The following is a 16,211-nucleotide window of genomic DNA, read 5'->3' as shown; positions in this document are numbered from 1 at the left end:
ATTCCTCAGAGCCGGCCAGCTGACCGTGCACCCCTCCATTCTGCAGAGAAACGGGCTGGCGTCTTCCACCTCCAGGCCACCAGCGGCCCTTATGGTCTGAACTTTTCGGAGGCTGAGGTGGCATGCGAAGCACAGGGAGCCGTCCTTGCTTCATTCCCTCAGCTCTCTGCTGCCCAGCAGGTGTGTGGGGCCCAGAAGTGTTGGGGGAGGCCTTGACTGAGTCTTGGGTCTCAGTATCCCCTCCTGTTCCTACAGCTGGGCTTCCACCTGTGCCTCATGGGCTGGCTGGCCAATGGCTCCACTGCCCACCCTGTGGTTTTCCCTGCGGCGGACTGTGGCAATGGTCGGGTGGGCATAGTCAGCCTGGGTGCCCGCAAGAACCTCTCGGAGCGCTGGGATGCCTACTGCTTCCGTGTGCAAGGTGTGTCCACCCCACCGAACCCTACTTCCCCTGCTCTGCCCCTTCCCACCAATCTGCTGAGCCACTGACCTGCCTTTCCTGCAGATGTGGCCTGCCGTTGCCGAGATGGCTTCGTGGGTGACGGGATCAGCATGTGCAATGGGAAGCTGCTGGATGTGCTGGCTGCCACTGCCAACTTCTCCACCTTCTATGGGGTGTGTGGGGCCCACCCTTGGGGGCGGGGAGGGGATGCTGGGATCCCTGAGGAGGAAGTCTGCTGATAGTTCTGTCTTTCCACCGTGCCAGATGCTACTGGGCTATGCCAATGCCACCCAGCGGGGTCTCGACTTCCTGGACTTCCTGAATGATGAGCTCACATATAAGACACTCTTTGTCCCTGTCAATGAAGGCTTTGTGGACAACATGGTAACCCCCAAGGGTGTAGGCAGAGCAGAGCCCGAATTGGCCATCTCCATCTGGCCCAGGCCAACAGGCCTTGCTCTGCTCACAGACGCTGAGTGGCCCAGACTTGGAGCTGCACGCCTCCAACGCCACCCTCCTAAGTGCCAACGCCAGCCAGGGGAAGTTGCTTCCGGCCCACTCAGGCCTCAGCCTCATCATCAGTGACGCAGGCCCTGACAACAGTTCCTGGGCCCCTGTGGTGAGTCTGGCCACTGTCCCACCCCGTTGGCCCTGGCCCTGGCCCTGGCCCTTGCTCACCGTGGGCCTGACTCTGGTCTCCCTGCAGGCCCCAGGGACAGTTGTGGTTAGCCATATCATCGTGTGGGACATCATGGCCTTCAATGGCATCATCCATGCTCTGGCCAGCCCCCTCCTGGCACCCCCACAGCCCGTGAGTTGAGGAAGGGGGAGGCAGAGCCCTTCCTGGCACCCCCACAACCTGTGAGCCTGGGGAAGGTGGTGGGACAGCTCCTGCCAGGTCAACACTCTCCCTGTTTGTAGCAGGCAGTGCTGGCGCCTGAAGCCCCACCTGTGGCGGCAGGCGTGGGGGCTGTGCTTGCCGCTGGAGCACTGCTTGGCTTGGTGGCCGGAGCTCTCTACCTCCGTGCCCGAGGCAAGCCCACGGGCTTTGGCTTCTCTGCCTTCCAGGTAGGGCTGGGTTGGGGCTGCCATGGCGGGTCCTTGGATCTCGCTCGAGGCGCCTCGCCACTCACCCCTCTGCTGCTCCCAGGCGGAAGATGATGCTGAGGACGACTTCTCACCGTGGCAAGAAGGGACCAACCCCACCCTGGTCTCTGTCCCCAACCCTGTCTTTGGCAGCGACGCCTTTTGTGAACCCTTCGATGTGAGCATGGAAGTGTGGCAGATGTGGGATGGGCCCAGGCCCTGGTCACACCCTCCACCAACAACCCTGCTCTTCTAGGACTCACTCCTGGAGGAGGATTTCCCTGACACCCAGAGGATCCTCACAGTCAAGTGATGAGGCTGGGGCTGAAAGCAGAGGCATGTGCAGGGAGGAGACCACTTTTATTGCTTGTCTGGGTGGATGGGGCGGGAGGGGCTGGGGGCCTGTCCCAGACAATAAAGGTGCCCTCAGCGGATGTGGGCCATGTCGCCAAGGAAGGGGGTCTTCATGCAGCCGGTGCAGAGCTGGTCCATCCAGAGGGGTGCCTCGTGCTGCAGCGGCGTGCGGCGTGGGTAGAAGGTGAAGTCCACGCGGTAGTTGAGCAGGCAGCTGAGGGAGGCCATGTAGAGGTCAGAGAAGCGCACGAGGCGCCTTGAGAAGTAGGTGGGGTTGTGGAAGGTGCGGAAGATGCTGCCGAACTGCGCGTTGAACAGGGCCTTGGTGATGCACCTGGCGAGGAAGACATGCTCCACTCAAGGGGTGGGCCTGGGGTGGTGGCTTGGCTGGGACTCCTGCCCCGGCCCCACCTGCTCACCTCAGCTCCTGCCGCTCTTTCATCCAGGCAGCCAGCACCTGCCTCGACTCTGCGTCCTGATAGGTCTGAGGACACAAGGTGTGCATTGGGTGCGTGCACCCAGGAGGCTACCGCCCTGGCCCTCCCACAGCCACCCCGGCCCACACCTGCATGCGCTCCAGCAGCCCCGTGAGCGCCTGCTGCCATGTCAGCGAGTGCATGTACTGCTCCGTGTTGATGATGCGGATCTCACGCTCCAGCTCGGGGATGATGGCGCCTGTGCGCCAGCCGTGCCGCAGCATGAGATCCTGGTGGGTGGGGCGGCGGAACTGGGCTCAGCGCCAGTTGCTGGGGTAGGGGGGATTCCTGGCCCTCCCCCACTGCAACCCAGCCCTGCCTCCCTCACCGCCAGATCACTATAGAGGTGGTCCCCGAAGTAGAGCACGCGGGGGCCACGCCATTCCGTCAAGCGTAAGAAGTCAAACAGGTTTCCCTAGGGAGAGGAGGGGAATGCTGCTGAGCCAAGTGTGCCTTGTCCTCCACCAGTCCTCCCTCCGGAATCCCCAGAGGCAGCCCAAATTCAGCCGGATGCTGGCTGCCCTTTCCCGCGGCCTTGCTGCTCCCTCCCTGGGCCCTGGTCCTTGTCACTTTCCCCTCCTACTTGGGAAGCGGATTCTGCCTGCTGCAGGAAGGTGCCCTACAGGCCTGGCATGGTGCCCATGCCTCGAGGGGCTCCTGCCTGTGGTCTCACATGTACCCCAGGTTAGGGATTGAATTCCTGTTTGTAAAGAAGAAACTGCAGGGAAGGCTCTGCAGCCCTGAATTCCTTGCTGGCCTCCCCTGCCTCAGTGCAGAGGGACCTGGCAGACCAATGGCAGACCTCACCAGGGCCACCAGCATCTTGGAGCCAGAGAAAGATGGGGACACTCAGCCAGGCCCACATGTAACTGGGGAAGCTCACAAGGCGGCAGAAACTGAGAGGCCCAGAGCGGGAATCACCGGACTAGTGCTCAGGCAGCAGCCACCAGGGCAGGAGTCCACACCCCAAAAGCGAGAATAATTGACACCCAGCAAGCACAGTTCTTGGAACAGTCTGTGCATCCCAAGCCTCAGAAGTGGAAGCGCTGGGGGAAACAGGTGGTGTGGGGGAAGCCAATTGCTGAACTAAGTTCAAGTGGAGGGGCAGAGGCCTAGGCAGGCCCTAGACCAAGAGAAAGAGTCTCAAAGGGCAGGAGACTGAGAGACTCCTAGTGACAGGCAGGATCCAACACATAGTGGAAGGCAGCTTCAGAATATTGGGCATAAAGAACTGCCTGAAAGCTGCCAGGGAAGAAAGTCATGTGTTTCTCACAAAGGTGTATGACCCTCTTTAGCTGAGGCCGGATGCCAAGGCAGGAGAGAGCAGCGCCCTCAGAGCTGAAGGGACGCACCTGGGCCCGAGGGCTGTGGAGAGTTTGGGTGCAGAAGGGTGGGACGCAGAGAAGTGGGCAGGGCTGAGAGGGTGGGAGTGTTTCCTGCAGGCCAGGCCTGGGCATTGGCCACCCCCACACTGCTCCCCTGGCCAGCTGCTGGCTTCCCCCTCCTCCAGCCCCAAGGCCTTTAGAACCCCTAGCCTGAAGAAGCCCAGCTCAGCCAGGATTTCCACATTCCAGCCAGGGCTAAACCTTAATCACTGCCTGCTCATAGACACCTAATCCCACCTCAACACCAGGCCCTCTCATTTTCCTAGCCAGGTAAGAAGGAAGAGTTTCTCTAGATCACCCAATGAGCTGCCCCCAACCAGACTTGTTCTGGCTGCAGCAGAGTGCTCAGCCCCAAGAAATGACACCATTCATCAGGCATTTCACGATCTCTGACCATTCTTGTTTTTTGAAGACAGGGTCTTGCATTGTTGCCCAGGCTAGAGTGCAGTGGTGTGATCACAGCTCACCACAGCCTCGAACTCCTGGGCTCAAGTGATCCTCCCACCTCAGTCTCTGGAGTAGCTGGGACCACAGGTGCATGCTACCATGCCCGCTAATTTTTTCTATTTTTAGTAGAGATGGGGTTTCGCCATGTTGGCCAGGCTGGTCTCAAACTCCTGAGCTCAACAAGCTATCCTGCAGCCTCAGCCTCCCAAACTGCTGGGATTACAGGCATGAGCCACCGCGCCTGGCCCACCGGCCATTCTGAGGGCTTTATACCACAGCTTCAGTAGAGAGTATTACACCTCTTTTGCAGACAAGGGAAGCAAGGCACAGAGGTCAGGCAACCAGGCCAGGCTCCCTCTGCTGAGTAGTGGAGTTAGGAATTCAAAGCCAGGCAGCTTGACCCAGAGGTCAAGCTCTTGAGGGCACTCAGACCTGCTCCCTGCCAGCCATTGCCTGTGTGAGGCTGCTCAGGGCCAAGGAGCTGTGCTGCTTCTTCAGAGGCTGCCTCTGCACAGCCTGGGGCCCTAGCTAGGCCCCGTGCCCCCACCACATGCTGCTCTCCCCAGATGGCCCTTACCTGCCGATAGATCTTGCCCTTTTCCAAGCGGGTGATCCGGTCCCACTGAAGTGAGCCCTTCTCATCGAGTTTTCTGAAAGGCCTGGGGTGCAGGTAAAGGGCTTGACTTCCAGTCTGTGGCTGGGCCACGGGCCGGGCAACCCCCATCCCTCCTCCGTAAAGGCCCACCTGCTCAAGTGGATCCATGCTAGCAAGGGGGTGTTCTCACCCCAAGCACATTGGGCAGTGGGCAAGGGCCAGGTTGGCCTCCTCCTTCAGTCCCCTCATTGGGGTGGGGCCTCTATTCCCCTTCCCTGCCCTGCAACCCCCACCATGCCCATACTTGCGCCGGTCAGTGAAGAAGCTGGGCTTGTCTGCCTGGACAATGACCACATCGAAGAGCTGGCGCCAATCAGGACCCACCATGTGCCGCATCCCCTTGTCTCTGTGTGGAGGAGGTTCAGGTGGCAAGTAGTCTGAGGGCGGCTCTGTGCCTGCTCTCCCCACCCAGAGCCCTGGCCCTGCTGTCCCTCCGTCCACAGGGGCTGGACTCACACGAAGCTGAAAGGACTGTTGGTGATGAGGAACAGCTGTTTCCCATGGGCCACCAGGCGGCTCAGGACAGCAAACGTCTCATCCCCTCTCAGGATGTACTTCTCTAATGGGGCAGATGGGTCTGTGAGGGCCAGCCCTGCCACCTGCTCAGGCTGGCCAGGGCAGGGCTTCTGTCCACACTTACCCATGTTCTGTTCGATCCACTGGTACATGAGGCCCTTCACGTGCACGTCTCGGATGGCGTCCTGGGGGCAGTGGAGGACAATGAGGGTGCAGCAGGGCCCAGGTGGGCCTGTCCCGCTGTGGCTGGACTTAGCCTTTCCTGCCATCTGAGGGCAGGCCCAGCATCCTCACCGTCACGTCCTTGTAGAGGTGTGCTTGGTCAAACTCCAGGCTGTGGCCCAGAAAGTAGTCCACCACGCAGGACAGCAGAGCCATCTCCGGTAGCGAGAAGATGTCCATGAACTGCTTAATGGAGGGACCCTGGGGAAGGGGCCATTGTCTCAGACACCCTTTGGGGCCCCAACCCCTTCAGTGCTGGAGACGAGGGCCCCAAATCTGCCTTGGGACATGGGCACATGTCTGTGGGGCAGGCTGGCTGCTGGGGTATGGAGTACCTTGCCATAGAAGCCACTCATCTGGTATAGTGGGATGTGCTGAGTACCCCCATACAGCTCAATCACCTCCTCGTCTGGCACAGGCTGGAGGCCCCTGAGCAGGCCCAAGATACCATCAGTCCAAGGTAGTCCTGAGCCAGACCAGCAGTGTAGGGTGGGGCGGGGGCGGGGTTGGGGCAGAGCCGACTGACCTGTAGGCTGTCCCCAGCTGCACGTAGTGGAAGGCGTCAATCTTCATCAGAAGGCTCTGGAGGCACCAGGGAGGCAGGACGGACGGTGAGGAGGCAGTTTCACCACGGCCCCAAGCCAGCCTCTTTCAGCCCATGCCAGAACCCCAGCTGGATGGTACAGAGGGGTAATGACCATACCAAGAGGAGGCCAAGGAGGGAGCCCCTATACAGGTCCAGCCACTCACCTTCTGAATGTCATAGTGGAGGCCACGGATGGCAAAGCTGGGGTTGTAGTCATACTTCCGAATCCCCTCTGGGTACTGCCAGGGGAAAGGGGCCAGGCCTAAGCCAATAGCCCTGCCAGACCTGCTGGCTGGGTGGCCACCCCAGGGGGTCAATCCAGCCACCTGCCCAGGGCGGCTGCCAGGCAAAAGGGCCAGGGGAGCCCCACGACTCAGCCCTGAGCTTAGGCCAAGGTGGGTCTGGCTGGCCTCCAAGCCCTGGGTGTGTTGGTGGCAAGGACCCCTGCCTCACCTTGTAGTGCTCGATCAGGATGTCACGGGCGGCGCTGAAGATCTCCGGGTGCAGTGCGTCTGCATACTGGGCCAGGGTGTAGTCATAGTCAAAGCCGTAGACCTCAACATCACGCAGGCTGATCTCGTTGTTGGCGTAGATGGCTGCTGGGTTCAGGAGACTGCAGACCTCGGGGGGCAGGAGGTCTAGAGGAAGGAGATGCAGGGAGGCAGTGATGGAGATGATGATCCCTGCCGCAGCTATGGCTCCTGAGCACTCTGTGGGGGCCTAGCCCTGTGAGCCTCAGAAACGCCCCACAATGACACCTCTTATTCCAGTGCTGCAGATGGTCAAACAGGCCCAGAGAGAAGTCACTTGCCCAGGGTCACGTGGTTAGGGTAAGGCAGAGCCCCTGGCTGGAGCTCCTCCTTATGGTTACACCTGCCTGCATTACACTATCTCCTGTAGCCCACCAGGTATACTGAGCCTGTGACTACTCCAGGCCCTCACCACTAAGCCCCATCAGACACAGGGCCATGCTAGAACCCTGGCAGCAGTCACTCAACTCCTCACTGCCTAGCCCCAAAACAGCTGCTTTTGGGATGCTCTACAGTGCAAAGCCTCCCACTTGCTCAAAACCCATGCAGGAACACCATTGAATGGCCCCCCACAATTCAGCGCCGCCTCTGCTCCTCTCAGTTGCCCTGCCCTGCCCCCTGGCCTCATCTCTCAGCCTCCCTGGGATTATGTGTGAGGATAGCATGTGGGCACTGAGGACTCTAACCCAGAGGGGCTGGCTCTATATGGCCAGACTAGGGGGCTGAGGCCATGGATGCTGACTTTTCTACCTTGCCCAGAGCTGGGACTGGGGCTCAGGAACATTAGTGGGAGGGGGAACCCCTCTGCCGATCGGGCTGCCAGCTCTGTGCACTTCCCACAGCCCAGGGAGAGTGAGGCCCCTCTAATCAGATTTCAGCTGCCCGCCAGCCCATATAATGACATTTGCTGGCTCTAGCCAGGGAACATTGCTAATTACGACAGTCAGGACGTGATGTCAGGTTCTGGGCCATTATCCGGGTTGCTCCTTCTGGGGATGTGGTTGTGGCCACCCCAAGTCCCTGGCTGCTCCCAGGAGGCTGCAGTTGGCTTTGAGGCCCACAGCAGGGTGCTGAGCAGAGCACTGTGTGGCATGGGCTCTGGGGTCCCAAGGAGGCAGATGGGGCTGAGAGGCCCCACGTTACCTGCCCTGGTTTCCCTATGTGTACAATGGGGAAAGTGGAAGGGAAAGGAAAGGGAAGGAGATGTGCTAGGAAGGCCACATGCAATGAGGTCAGCCAGACAAGACCAGGCCCTCCCTCTCACGGCTATGACTTCAGGAATGTCGCCTCACCTCTTGGGCCTGTTTCCTAGTTTCTAAAAGGGTAGGAAAAATTGTACCAAATGGGGCATGGTGGCACACGCCTATAGTCCCAGCTACTCAGGAGGCTGAGGTGAGAGGATTGCTTGAAACCCAGTAGTTCAAGACCAGTCTAAGCCATATAGCGATACCCTGTCTCTGTGAAAACATTTTTAAAAAGAAAAAAAAATTGTACCAACCTACAGAATTACTGAGAGGGTCATATGGAAGGTGCTGCTCTGTGCATCAGTCTCACTCTGCACCCGCACATATGCAGGATTAAATGGGTGATATGTTTCCTGAGCCTATGAGCATCCTGTCCCCAATTTCCCAGTGTCCCTCCAGAAGCAGGGGCTGCAGGGAGAAGGGAGCAGGCAGGACTAGATGTACAGGGCACTGCCTTGCAGGGGCCCCAGCTCTAAGGCTCCAGGGGATCCCTGTCTCAGCCATAACCCCAGCGCCGACGACAAAGCAGGAGCTGCCAGGCCAGAGGGCCAGGGAAGCCCCACAGTGTGCCTGACAGCTGCTGCACTCAAGAGGCAGACACCTCGCTGATGTGCTCCGTGCCCAGAGCACTTGCCTCAGAGGCACTCTGGGAACACAGGGCTCCATTCCCCCCCTTTCCTTTGGAGCCAAGTTCAGGGTGTGGGTGGGGGATCAGGTGTGGCTGGTTCCCCAGGCCAGCACAGAGTGGCTGCTCCGAAGATCCGTGGGTGTAAACAGGAGTCTTCACTTGGATGCAGGTGAGACAGTTGACTGCAACGCTCTAGAGAGCTGCTTCTGAGCCACCCCTCAAGGCCCAGGGTTCTGGTGTCACTAGGACCCTGGGCCTTGCCCTTCCCATGGCCCTGAGTTCCTGAGTACTGCCTGTGACTGTGACTCTTGGTGCAGAAGACCTGGGAGGGTCTGCTTGACAGTGCAGCCCCTTGCTGGCACAGAGTCCTGGTTAGGTCCAGGCCTTCACCTCTGCCCTTAAGGATGTTCCCAGGGGTCCAGGGGCAGACAGTCCTCCCAACAAAGCAGGATGGGGAAACAGCCACAGGGCCTGGTGGCCTGGCCTGATTTCTAGACTAGAAGAACCTTGGCTCTGGGGTGACAGCGGCCTGTTCCCTTCCATAGGTGGTGCGGGTGGTGGGGGGCGGGGGGGGGCAGCTGAGGGTGTGTCCCACCCAGCATGTCCAGCAATTGCCCTCCTTTCTCCTCAGCCCTAGCTCCCACACCTGCCCATGGTGCCAGGTCCCAGGGCCAACTGCTCCCTAGCAGCCGTGACACTTGTGGATGCCTTAGAGGCTTGTCTTGTTCAATCCTCACTCCCATGCTGTGAGGCAGTCCCACTTATTCCCCCATCGTCCGGAGGAAGAGACTGGGGCTCAGGGAGGTGAGGTCACTTGTTCCAAACCACCCAGTAACAGGCACCGGGTTTGAGATCACCATTCAAGTCATCCCACCTGCATTAATCACTCTGCCCCTAAGCCTAGCCTCCCAATGTCACCACACTGAGGCCAGGCGGGTGGGGGCTGGGGGACCGAGGGACCTGCTGCGCTGCTCTCAGTCCATGGGCAGTAGCCCAAAGCGGACCTCGGCGCCCAGAGTTGTGAAGCTGGCTCCTGCTGGTGCTCACCATGGGATCTTGTGGGAATGACTTTGCTCCTTGTATGACAAGAGGAGCTTAGAGGGCTGTGAGGCTCCAAAGATGCAGGCAGGCCTAGGAGGACAATGTCCAGTAGATCCCCGTGCTCCTCCCTGAAACCTCCAAGACAGGCTTCTCAGGATACTCTGAGGGTCTTCTCCGGGCCCAGAGCAAAGACTTCTTAAATAACGCTGGGCCGCCCCTCCACAGACACAAACTCAACCCGGGACCTCGAGGGTGGACAGATGCCCAAGGCTTCAAAATGACCATTCCTCAGGGGCCTTTACCATCCTGCCTTCACTGGTCAAGAAGTGATTCTCCGCCACCCCACAAAGCCGGAGTGAAAACCCCTGTCTAGCCAGTTGGAATCTTCCAGACAGGGCCACTTTGTCTTATCAGACAATGAAAGCCACGTCACCCCTGGGGGTTCCTTCGGAAGCTCTCCTGCCCTGCTTGGCCTGGTTCCAGTCATCACTCAACCATGGGACAGAGAGGCCCCAGGAACGCGTTTCATGCTTGAGAGAGGGTGAGGCTTGCCGGGGGGCCACCCAACTGGTCAGTGATAGGGTCACGACCCAAACCACATCTGTCTGCTGCAGAAGCAGGGCCCCACTAGACCCACGGAGACGAGCAGACAGATGTCCAGCACTCTCAGCTCTGGGGCCTCACTAGTGCTCCCCAGCCGGCCCCCTCCAAGAAGGGGCCTCAGCCTCCTCACGCCATTTCTCAGAGAGAGAGAGCAGGGACAGGGAGGTTAAGTGCCCTTTGCAGCCCTAGTCTGAGCTCCAGGGGGCGGGGGTGACTTGGCTTCTCCCAGCCTTCGCTTCCCGGGCTGAGAGGGGGCCGGGCCTCCAGGGCGACATCGAGGTGTCTGGGAAGTCCAACCGGTGTCCCCTTTGGTCCGGCCGTCCCCAGGAGCCCGTTCCGCCCGGCGCCGCTCGCTGGCTTTGTCCACAGCACTCTCCCGCCCCAACTAAGGGCTGGCCGAGAACAAGAGGTTGGGGGCGTTTCCGCCGCGGCTTCACGGCAGGCGGGACCCCGAAGGAAGTCGGCGGGGGCCCAGCACTGTGGCAGCCGCTCGAGGAGCCCCAAGCTCCTGCAGACCGAGCCGGGGAACAAACCTCCCGCCCGCCCCCGGGCGTCGGGGCGCCCCAGAGGCCCCCGGGATGAACGGCCGGAGCTTCTCGCGAAAAGCCGCCCGGCCCTTGGGCTCCGGGGCCCTGGCGAGCCCCACTGGGTGTTTCCCCGGAGGAGCGGCGCCCTGGGGCTCGGTCCGTCCGTCCGTCTGTCCACGCGGAAGACACCCCGGCGCACGTCCCGCCCCGGCTCACCCACCGTGCACCAGTCTCCGCATGTCCTGGTAGCGAGCCCATAGGTGCGCGCTGAGGTCGGCGCCGCCGGCGGGTGCCTGGGCGGGCGCGGAGCGCGGGGCGCCGGGGCAGTGGGCGCCGGGACCCGGGGGGCCGCAGCCAGGGCAGGATGGCGAGGACGAGGCGGCTCGCGGCCCGCCGTGGCCTCCGCACAGCAGCCAGCGCCGAGCTGCCGCCCGCAGCCCCGCACCCACCATGCCCACCGCGCGCCGCCCGCCGCCCGCCGCCCGCGCTGCCCTCGGCCCTCCAGCCGCCCGCCGCCCTCCGACTGCGCGCCCGCCACGGTGGCCTCGTGCTCCTCACGGCGGCCGGCCAATGGGTGCGGCGCGCGGAGCCCGGCCTGCCAATGGGCGCGCCCCTCGGCCCGGGGGGCGGGAGGCCCCGGACCTGGCGGGGCGGGGCGGGGAGGGCTCTCCAGCCCCCTCCCCCAGTCTCCGGCGCGGCCCGGGAGGACTCTGCGCCCCCCTTCGGCCGTCACGCCGGCGTCGGCGGCGCCTTTCCCTGGCCCCAGCCCTGGAAGTCAGAGGGCCTAAGAGCGGCCGTCCCTGAGAGGCTCCGGACGGCCGAGGCGCCGAGAGGAGACAGCCGGAGCGCGACGGGTACCCCCCGGGCCCCCGGGTCCTCTGCCGCCCTCCCCGCTCCCGGGTCCGCCCGCCCTACCCTGCGCCTCTGGATGCTTCTGACCCCAGATCCTCCGCTCCTCCCCCTAGTCCTGGTGCTCTCCTTTCCCGGGGTCCTGGTCCCCCGTCTCTGGGCTCAGACTGCCCACTGACCAGAGCCCGGGCCAGTCCACTCACTGGTCTGACAAATAAAGAGCCTTTCCCGCGCTCCCCGGTGCCAGGCCCACGCTGGGAGAGGCCGAGGGGCCTGCAGGGCAGCCGACGTCCACTAACCAGGTGACTGGGCCGTGCGCTGCAGGGTTGTGGGCCACGGTCACTGCGCCCGCTTGGTTCGGACCTCGGTAACGGGCCGCACTGACCCGTCAACTCCCGGTTTCCCGGCGCACGCCCCTCGTGAGATGCTGTGGTCTTTTCTAGCAACGTCGCCAGGCTTTCCAACAAAATTCCTCTTTCCTACGCAGAACCGCTCTCCACTCTCATTTCTTCTGCTCAGATCCGTATTCCGAGCCCACACGCATACCAGGCTGTGCTCAGGGTCCGGAGGAGGCCGACCCAGTACCCGGGGGCCCTGTCGGAGGGGAGCCAGCTGGGCGCGCGCGCGTTGTTTTCTGACGTGGCCTCGCTGTCTTTCAGGGTGTGTGTACATTCGAAACTCCACTGAACCTTGATTGAAGGCCTACAGTGTGGCAGTCCATGGCCTGGGGACTGGTAAGGATTGAGGCCATAGGATGGGCTCGAGTGTGGCAGTGTCCCCAGGGCCCCAGTGAGCTAGTGGGTGTGCTGGGAACCTGGCCACATGTGAACCTCCTCCAGGCGAGGGGATGCCCTGCAGCGTCCAGCCGTCAAAACCTCCTGTAGAAATGGGAGCGAGCATCAAGCCTGTGTGTGTGCATGCTTGGGGGAGTCTACCCGGAGGAGAAAGAGGCTTCCTGGCTGGCCCTCCAAATCCTGCTGTACAGGCGGCAGCTCAGGCTGCTCACTGCGGGCCCTATGACCCTTTCTGGGGCCCTGCTTGCTCTCTCCAGTCTGCTTTTGTATATTTTGTGTCCATATCACCAAATCATCTCATTGGTTCTAAGCTTTCATTTACCTTCCTTAGATTGTCTAATAGTTGTCTCCCTTCTCAAAGCTGTTCCTGCAGTTTTTATTTTAGTCCTAGGTAATGGGGTGACAGCCCCTTTCAGTTATCTTCAGCAAGCACAACAGCATGAGAAGACGCAATTACAAGTGAAGTCTCTTAAGTCAGAGCCCTGCTTCTACCTGGCATAGTCTCTGAAACTGTCAGTTAAGAGAATACATGTAAAGAATACACGTTCAGACTGGGCGTGGTGGCTCACGCCTGTAATCGCAGCACTTTGGGAAGCCAAGGCAGGAGGATCTCTTGAGCCCAGGAGTTTGAGACCAGCCTGGTCAATATAGTGGGACCCTCGTCTCTACAAAAAATTAAAAAATTAGCCAGGCATGGTGGTGCACGCCTGTAGTGGTGGGAGGATGGCTTGAGCTGGGGAGGAGGGGGTTGCAGTGAGCCGAGATTCCGCCACTGCACTTCAGCCTGGATGACAGAGCGAGGTCCTGTCTCAAAAAACAAACAAAAACCATGTTTGGGAATACATGTGAAGAGCGAGGGCTCTGCCAATCATTATCATCATCATAATGAATATTCTAACTAATATTAATCAGTTACTATGCTCCAGGGTTGTGTTCAGTGCCTCATTCCTATTACCGCACTAAATTCTCACAGCGTCAGAACAAGGCCTCCGTTTTACGGCTTAGGGAATTGAGGCACAGATGGACTAAGGGAGCACCTGTAGAGCAGGGATGTGGTTTGGTAACAGAGTGCATGCTCTTTATACTGCTCTTCTGCTATTATTGTGAATAAAGCACCTACAAGTGCCTGTAGAACTGTAAGCGCCCCATACAAGATAGTTTTTATTAATTTTAGGGATCTCACGCGGCGCTTACTTAGATTTTTGCTGTGATAACTGATAAAGTTCAGCTTTCAACAGTCCATATCAAATTCTGTTACTTTAGAAGTCTAGGCACCAATCACGTCTCCGAAATAAACGCAAGGCATTGCATAATTGCATTTTGGAATGTGGTGCTGTACATAGTCCATCAGAGAGGATCATCGCTTCTATCTGGGTATTAGGAATAAAAATGGCGGTGGCAGAGTAGGGGGCGCGGCTGCCAACTCCGAGCTCAGACCTGCACTGGGGAGGCAGGGGGCGGGGCCGGGCCGGCGCCACGTGGGCTGTCCTTCCCTTTTGGGCCGCCCCACCTCCAGAGCTGAGGCGCCTGCATCAGCTCCTTCTGGCCTTGCTCGGCTTCAGGGAGCACGCGCGCCCTGCTGTACTCTGATTGGCGGAGCTGAACGCCCCCGCTGCAGCCTGATTGGCGGATCCGCCTCGCTTTAGAAGGTCGGCGCCCAGTTGCGGCACTCGTGCGCTTACCAGGCAGTGGCGTAGGACGGCGCTCGCTAGTCTCCCAGGTCGCCGTACACGGCGAGAACGGGCGGGGCGGCTTCGGCTGCGTCCGGGCGATCCAATGCCTAGTTCCGCCATATCCCTCTCCACGACCTCGGTCGAGCATGTTCACCAGGGCCCAGGTGAGACGGATTCTGCAGCGGGTGCCCGGGAAGCAGCGATTTGGCATCTACCGGTTCCTGCCCTTCTTTTTTGTCCTGGGAGGAACGATGGAGTGGATCATGATTAAAGTGCGCGTGGGCCAGGAGACCTTCTGTAAGTGAGGGGGTAGCAGTCTCTGTTTCCTTTCAGGAAGGCACGAGGCGGTAGGGATCCGTTTTTCTGGGGAGTATTCTCAGATTGCAGACCGCGCATTCCACTCAGAGCGCTGGGCAAATGCAGTTCCATTCGCTTGGCAGTCAGGGCGGCCCGGCTCTCCTGTAGGCCGGGCACATTGGCGTCCAGCCTTGTGACCTTCCCTGCACTTAGAGGCGAGATCACGTGCTTCTTCCAGCCCTCTCACGCCTGCCCTTCACCCCTGCCGGTGACATCGTTTGGGCTTAAGGAACAGACTTGCTCACAACAATCGTAGAAGGGGGTGGATATGAGGGGTCAGGGAAACTCCTGCTAACTAGTCATTTCTCTTTGGACTCTTCTGTCCAAACTCTGGAGGGAGCTGATCTGCCTGACTTTGCTAATTACCACTGCCTTTACAGGGCAGTCATTGGCACCAGGTCTTTGGTCTGGGTCCAGATGATCAGCACTGTAAAGACAGTGGTAACGCCTGGCACTGCATTACTGAGCATTAACTCTGGACAGGCCAGTTCCTTTCAGGAGGACTTCCCCAACCCCTCGGCCCTTTCTGCTTTGCCCCTCTCCTGAAACGCTATCACTTGTGAATTGCCAACCCACATTTTAAAGAATTGTTACATTAGCGATTCCTAAAGATCCTTAGTCCTTCTGTTCATCCATTCATTGATACTTAATGAGCATTCTTGAGGGGCTATAATGAACAAGGCAGAGGTGTCCCTTACCCCAGAAGAGCTCTAATGGGAAAGAAGATGATAAAGACAATTACCACACAAAGTGATCAGTGCTGTGAGAAGGAAGTGGGAGGAACATAGGACTCTCGGGTGGGCGCCTCAACTGGACTAGATGGTGCAGGGAAGGCTTCCGGAAGCAGCTACCAAGTAAAGTAGGATCTGAAGACTGAGCAGGTGTCAGTCAGATGAGGGGAAGGTGTGTGGAACTGAAAGCATCTCCATGGCAGTGGTAGGAGCACTTGTGTGAGAGTATGCTGTGTGTTTGAGGGATTGAAGCAGATCAACAAAGTGGGGATGGCTAGAAGGGTGCCTGGGCAGGGTGGCAAAGGGACTGGAGAACCAAGAATGGATCCCAAAGATTGAGTCATTTTAAGGAGAGGCTTTAACAGGTGGAGAATGGCTCCTTGTGGACAGATTGGTAGGAACAGTTACGCTGTATGGCTGTCCAGAGTTGAGACGGTGGCCTGGTCTAGGTTGGGGCAGAAAGGATACCAAGAAGGGGTGGAAGTAAGAGACAGCCCAGAGGTAGTACTGACAGGGCATGGTGATTAAGTGGACTCAGGAGATGAGGAGTGGAGGCTTCTGGTGGGACACCTGGGGCAGGGAGTAGTGCATTTCCTGAAGGTGCCCAACACAGGCAGGGCCATCCTGGGCACCATCTGGGACGTGATGAAGTAGATATGGTTATACAGAGCTGAAGCTCAGGAGGCAAATCTGGGCCAGAAATTGGGATTTGTGAACCATTCACAAGCAAATTGTGATGGAAGTCAAATCCCAACATTTTAATTTAATTAATTTATTTTTTGAGACTGAGTTTTGCTCTTGTTGCCCAGGCTGGAGTGCAGTGGTGCGATCTTGGCTCACCGCAACCTCTGCCTCCCAGGTTCAAGCGATTCTCTTGCCTCAGCCTCTGGAGTAGCTGGGATTACAGGCATGCGCCACCACGCCCGGCTAATGTATTTTTAGTAGACATGGGGTGTCTCCATGTTGGTCAGGCTGGTCTCAAACTCCCGACCTCAGGTGATCTGCCCACCTTGGCCTCCCAAAGTGCTGGGATTACAGGCGTGAGCCACTGCGCCTGGCCCAAAT

General features: G+C 59.4%; 2 protein-coding genes across 9 annotated transcripts in view; one reads left to right on the top strand and one right to left on the bottom strand.

The window, feature by feature from the left end:
- The window catches only part of STAB1 (stabilin 1), a 28,751-nt gene extending 26,771 nt beyond the window's left edge, over nt 1-1,980 (top strand). For 4 of the 8 annotated variants that reach the window (XM_054483897.1, XM_054483900.1, XM_054483896.1 and 1 more), the window contains 8 exons: nt 47-180; nt 256-421; nt 506-615; nt 707-826; nt 912-1,253; nt 1,364-1,510; nt 1,593-1,706; nt 1,785-1,980. In XM_054483897.1, the coding sequence (XP_054339872.1) occupies nt 47-180; nt 256-421; nt 506-615; nt 707-826; nt 912-1,253; nt 1,364-1,510; nt 1,593-1,706; nt 1,785-1,841 (1,190 nt within the window). In that variant the 3' untranslated portion in view covers nt 1,842-1,980. The remainder of the gene's footprint in view (nt 1-46; nt 181-255; nt 422-505; nt 616-706; nt 827-911; nt 1,254-1,363; nt 1,511-1,592; nt 1,707-1,784) is intronic. The other 4 variants (XM_054483898.1, XM_054483902.1, XM_054483903.1 and 1 more) reach the window with 2 other exon arrangements.
- NT5DC2 (5'-nucleotidase domain containing 2) lies at nt 1,872-11,315 on the bottom strand. Its single transcript, XM_054483961.2, has 14 exons — nt 10,963-11,315; nt 6,623-6,807; nt 6,334-6,408; nt 6,110-6,165; nt 5,919-6,012; nt 5,656-5,784; nt 5,486-5,546; nt 5,302-5,404; nt 5,090-5,191; nt 4,768-4,849; nt 2,687-2,773; nt 2,448-2,588; nt 2,302-2,366; nt 1,872-2,216 (listed from the first exon to the last, which is right to left on the bottom strand). Exons 1-14 carry the CDS (start codon nt 11,192-11,194, stop codon nt 1,955-1,957), a joined length of 1,674 nt encoding a protein of 557 aa, XP_054339936.1. The 5' UTR covers nt 11,195-11,315; the 3' UTR covers nt 1,872-1,954.
- Nucleotides 11,316-16,211: the final 4,896 nt, after the last annotated feature.

The sequence above is a fragment of the Pongo pygmaeus genome, chromosome 2, assembly GCF_028885625.2.
Source record: "Pongo pygmaeus isolate AG05252 chromosome 2, NHGRI_mPonPyg2-v2.0_pri, whole genome shotgun sequence".
NCBI lineage: Eukaryota > Metazoa > Chordata > Mammalia > Primates > Hominidae > Pongo > Pongo pygmaeus.
The sequence above is the reverse complement of the archived record's forward strand: the minus strand, read 5'-3'. Positions and strand labels throughout refer to the sequence as shown.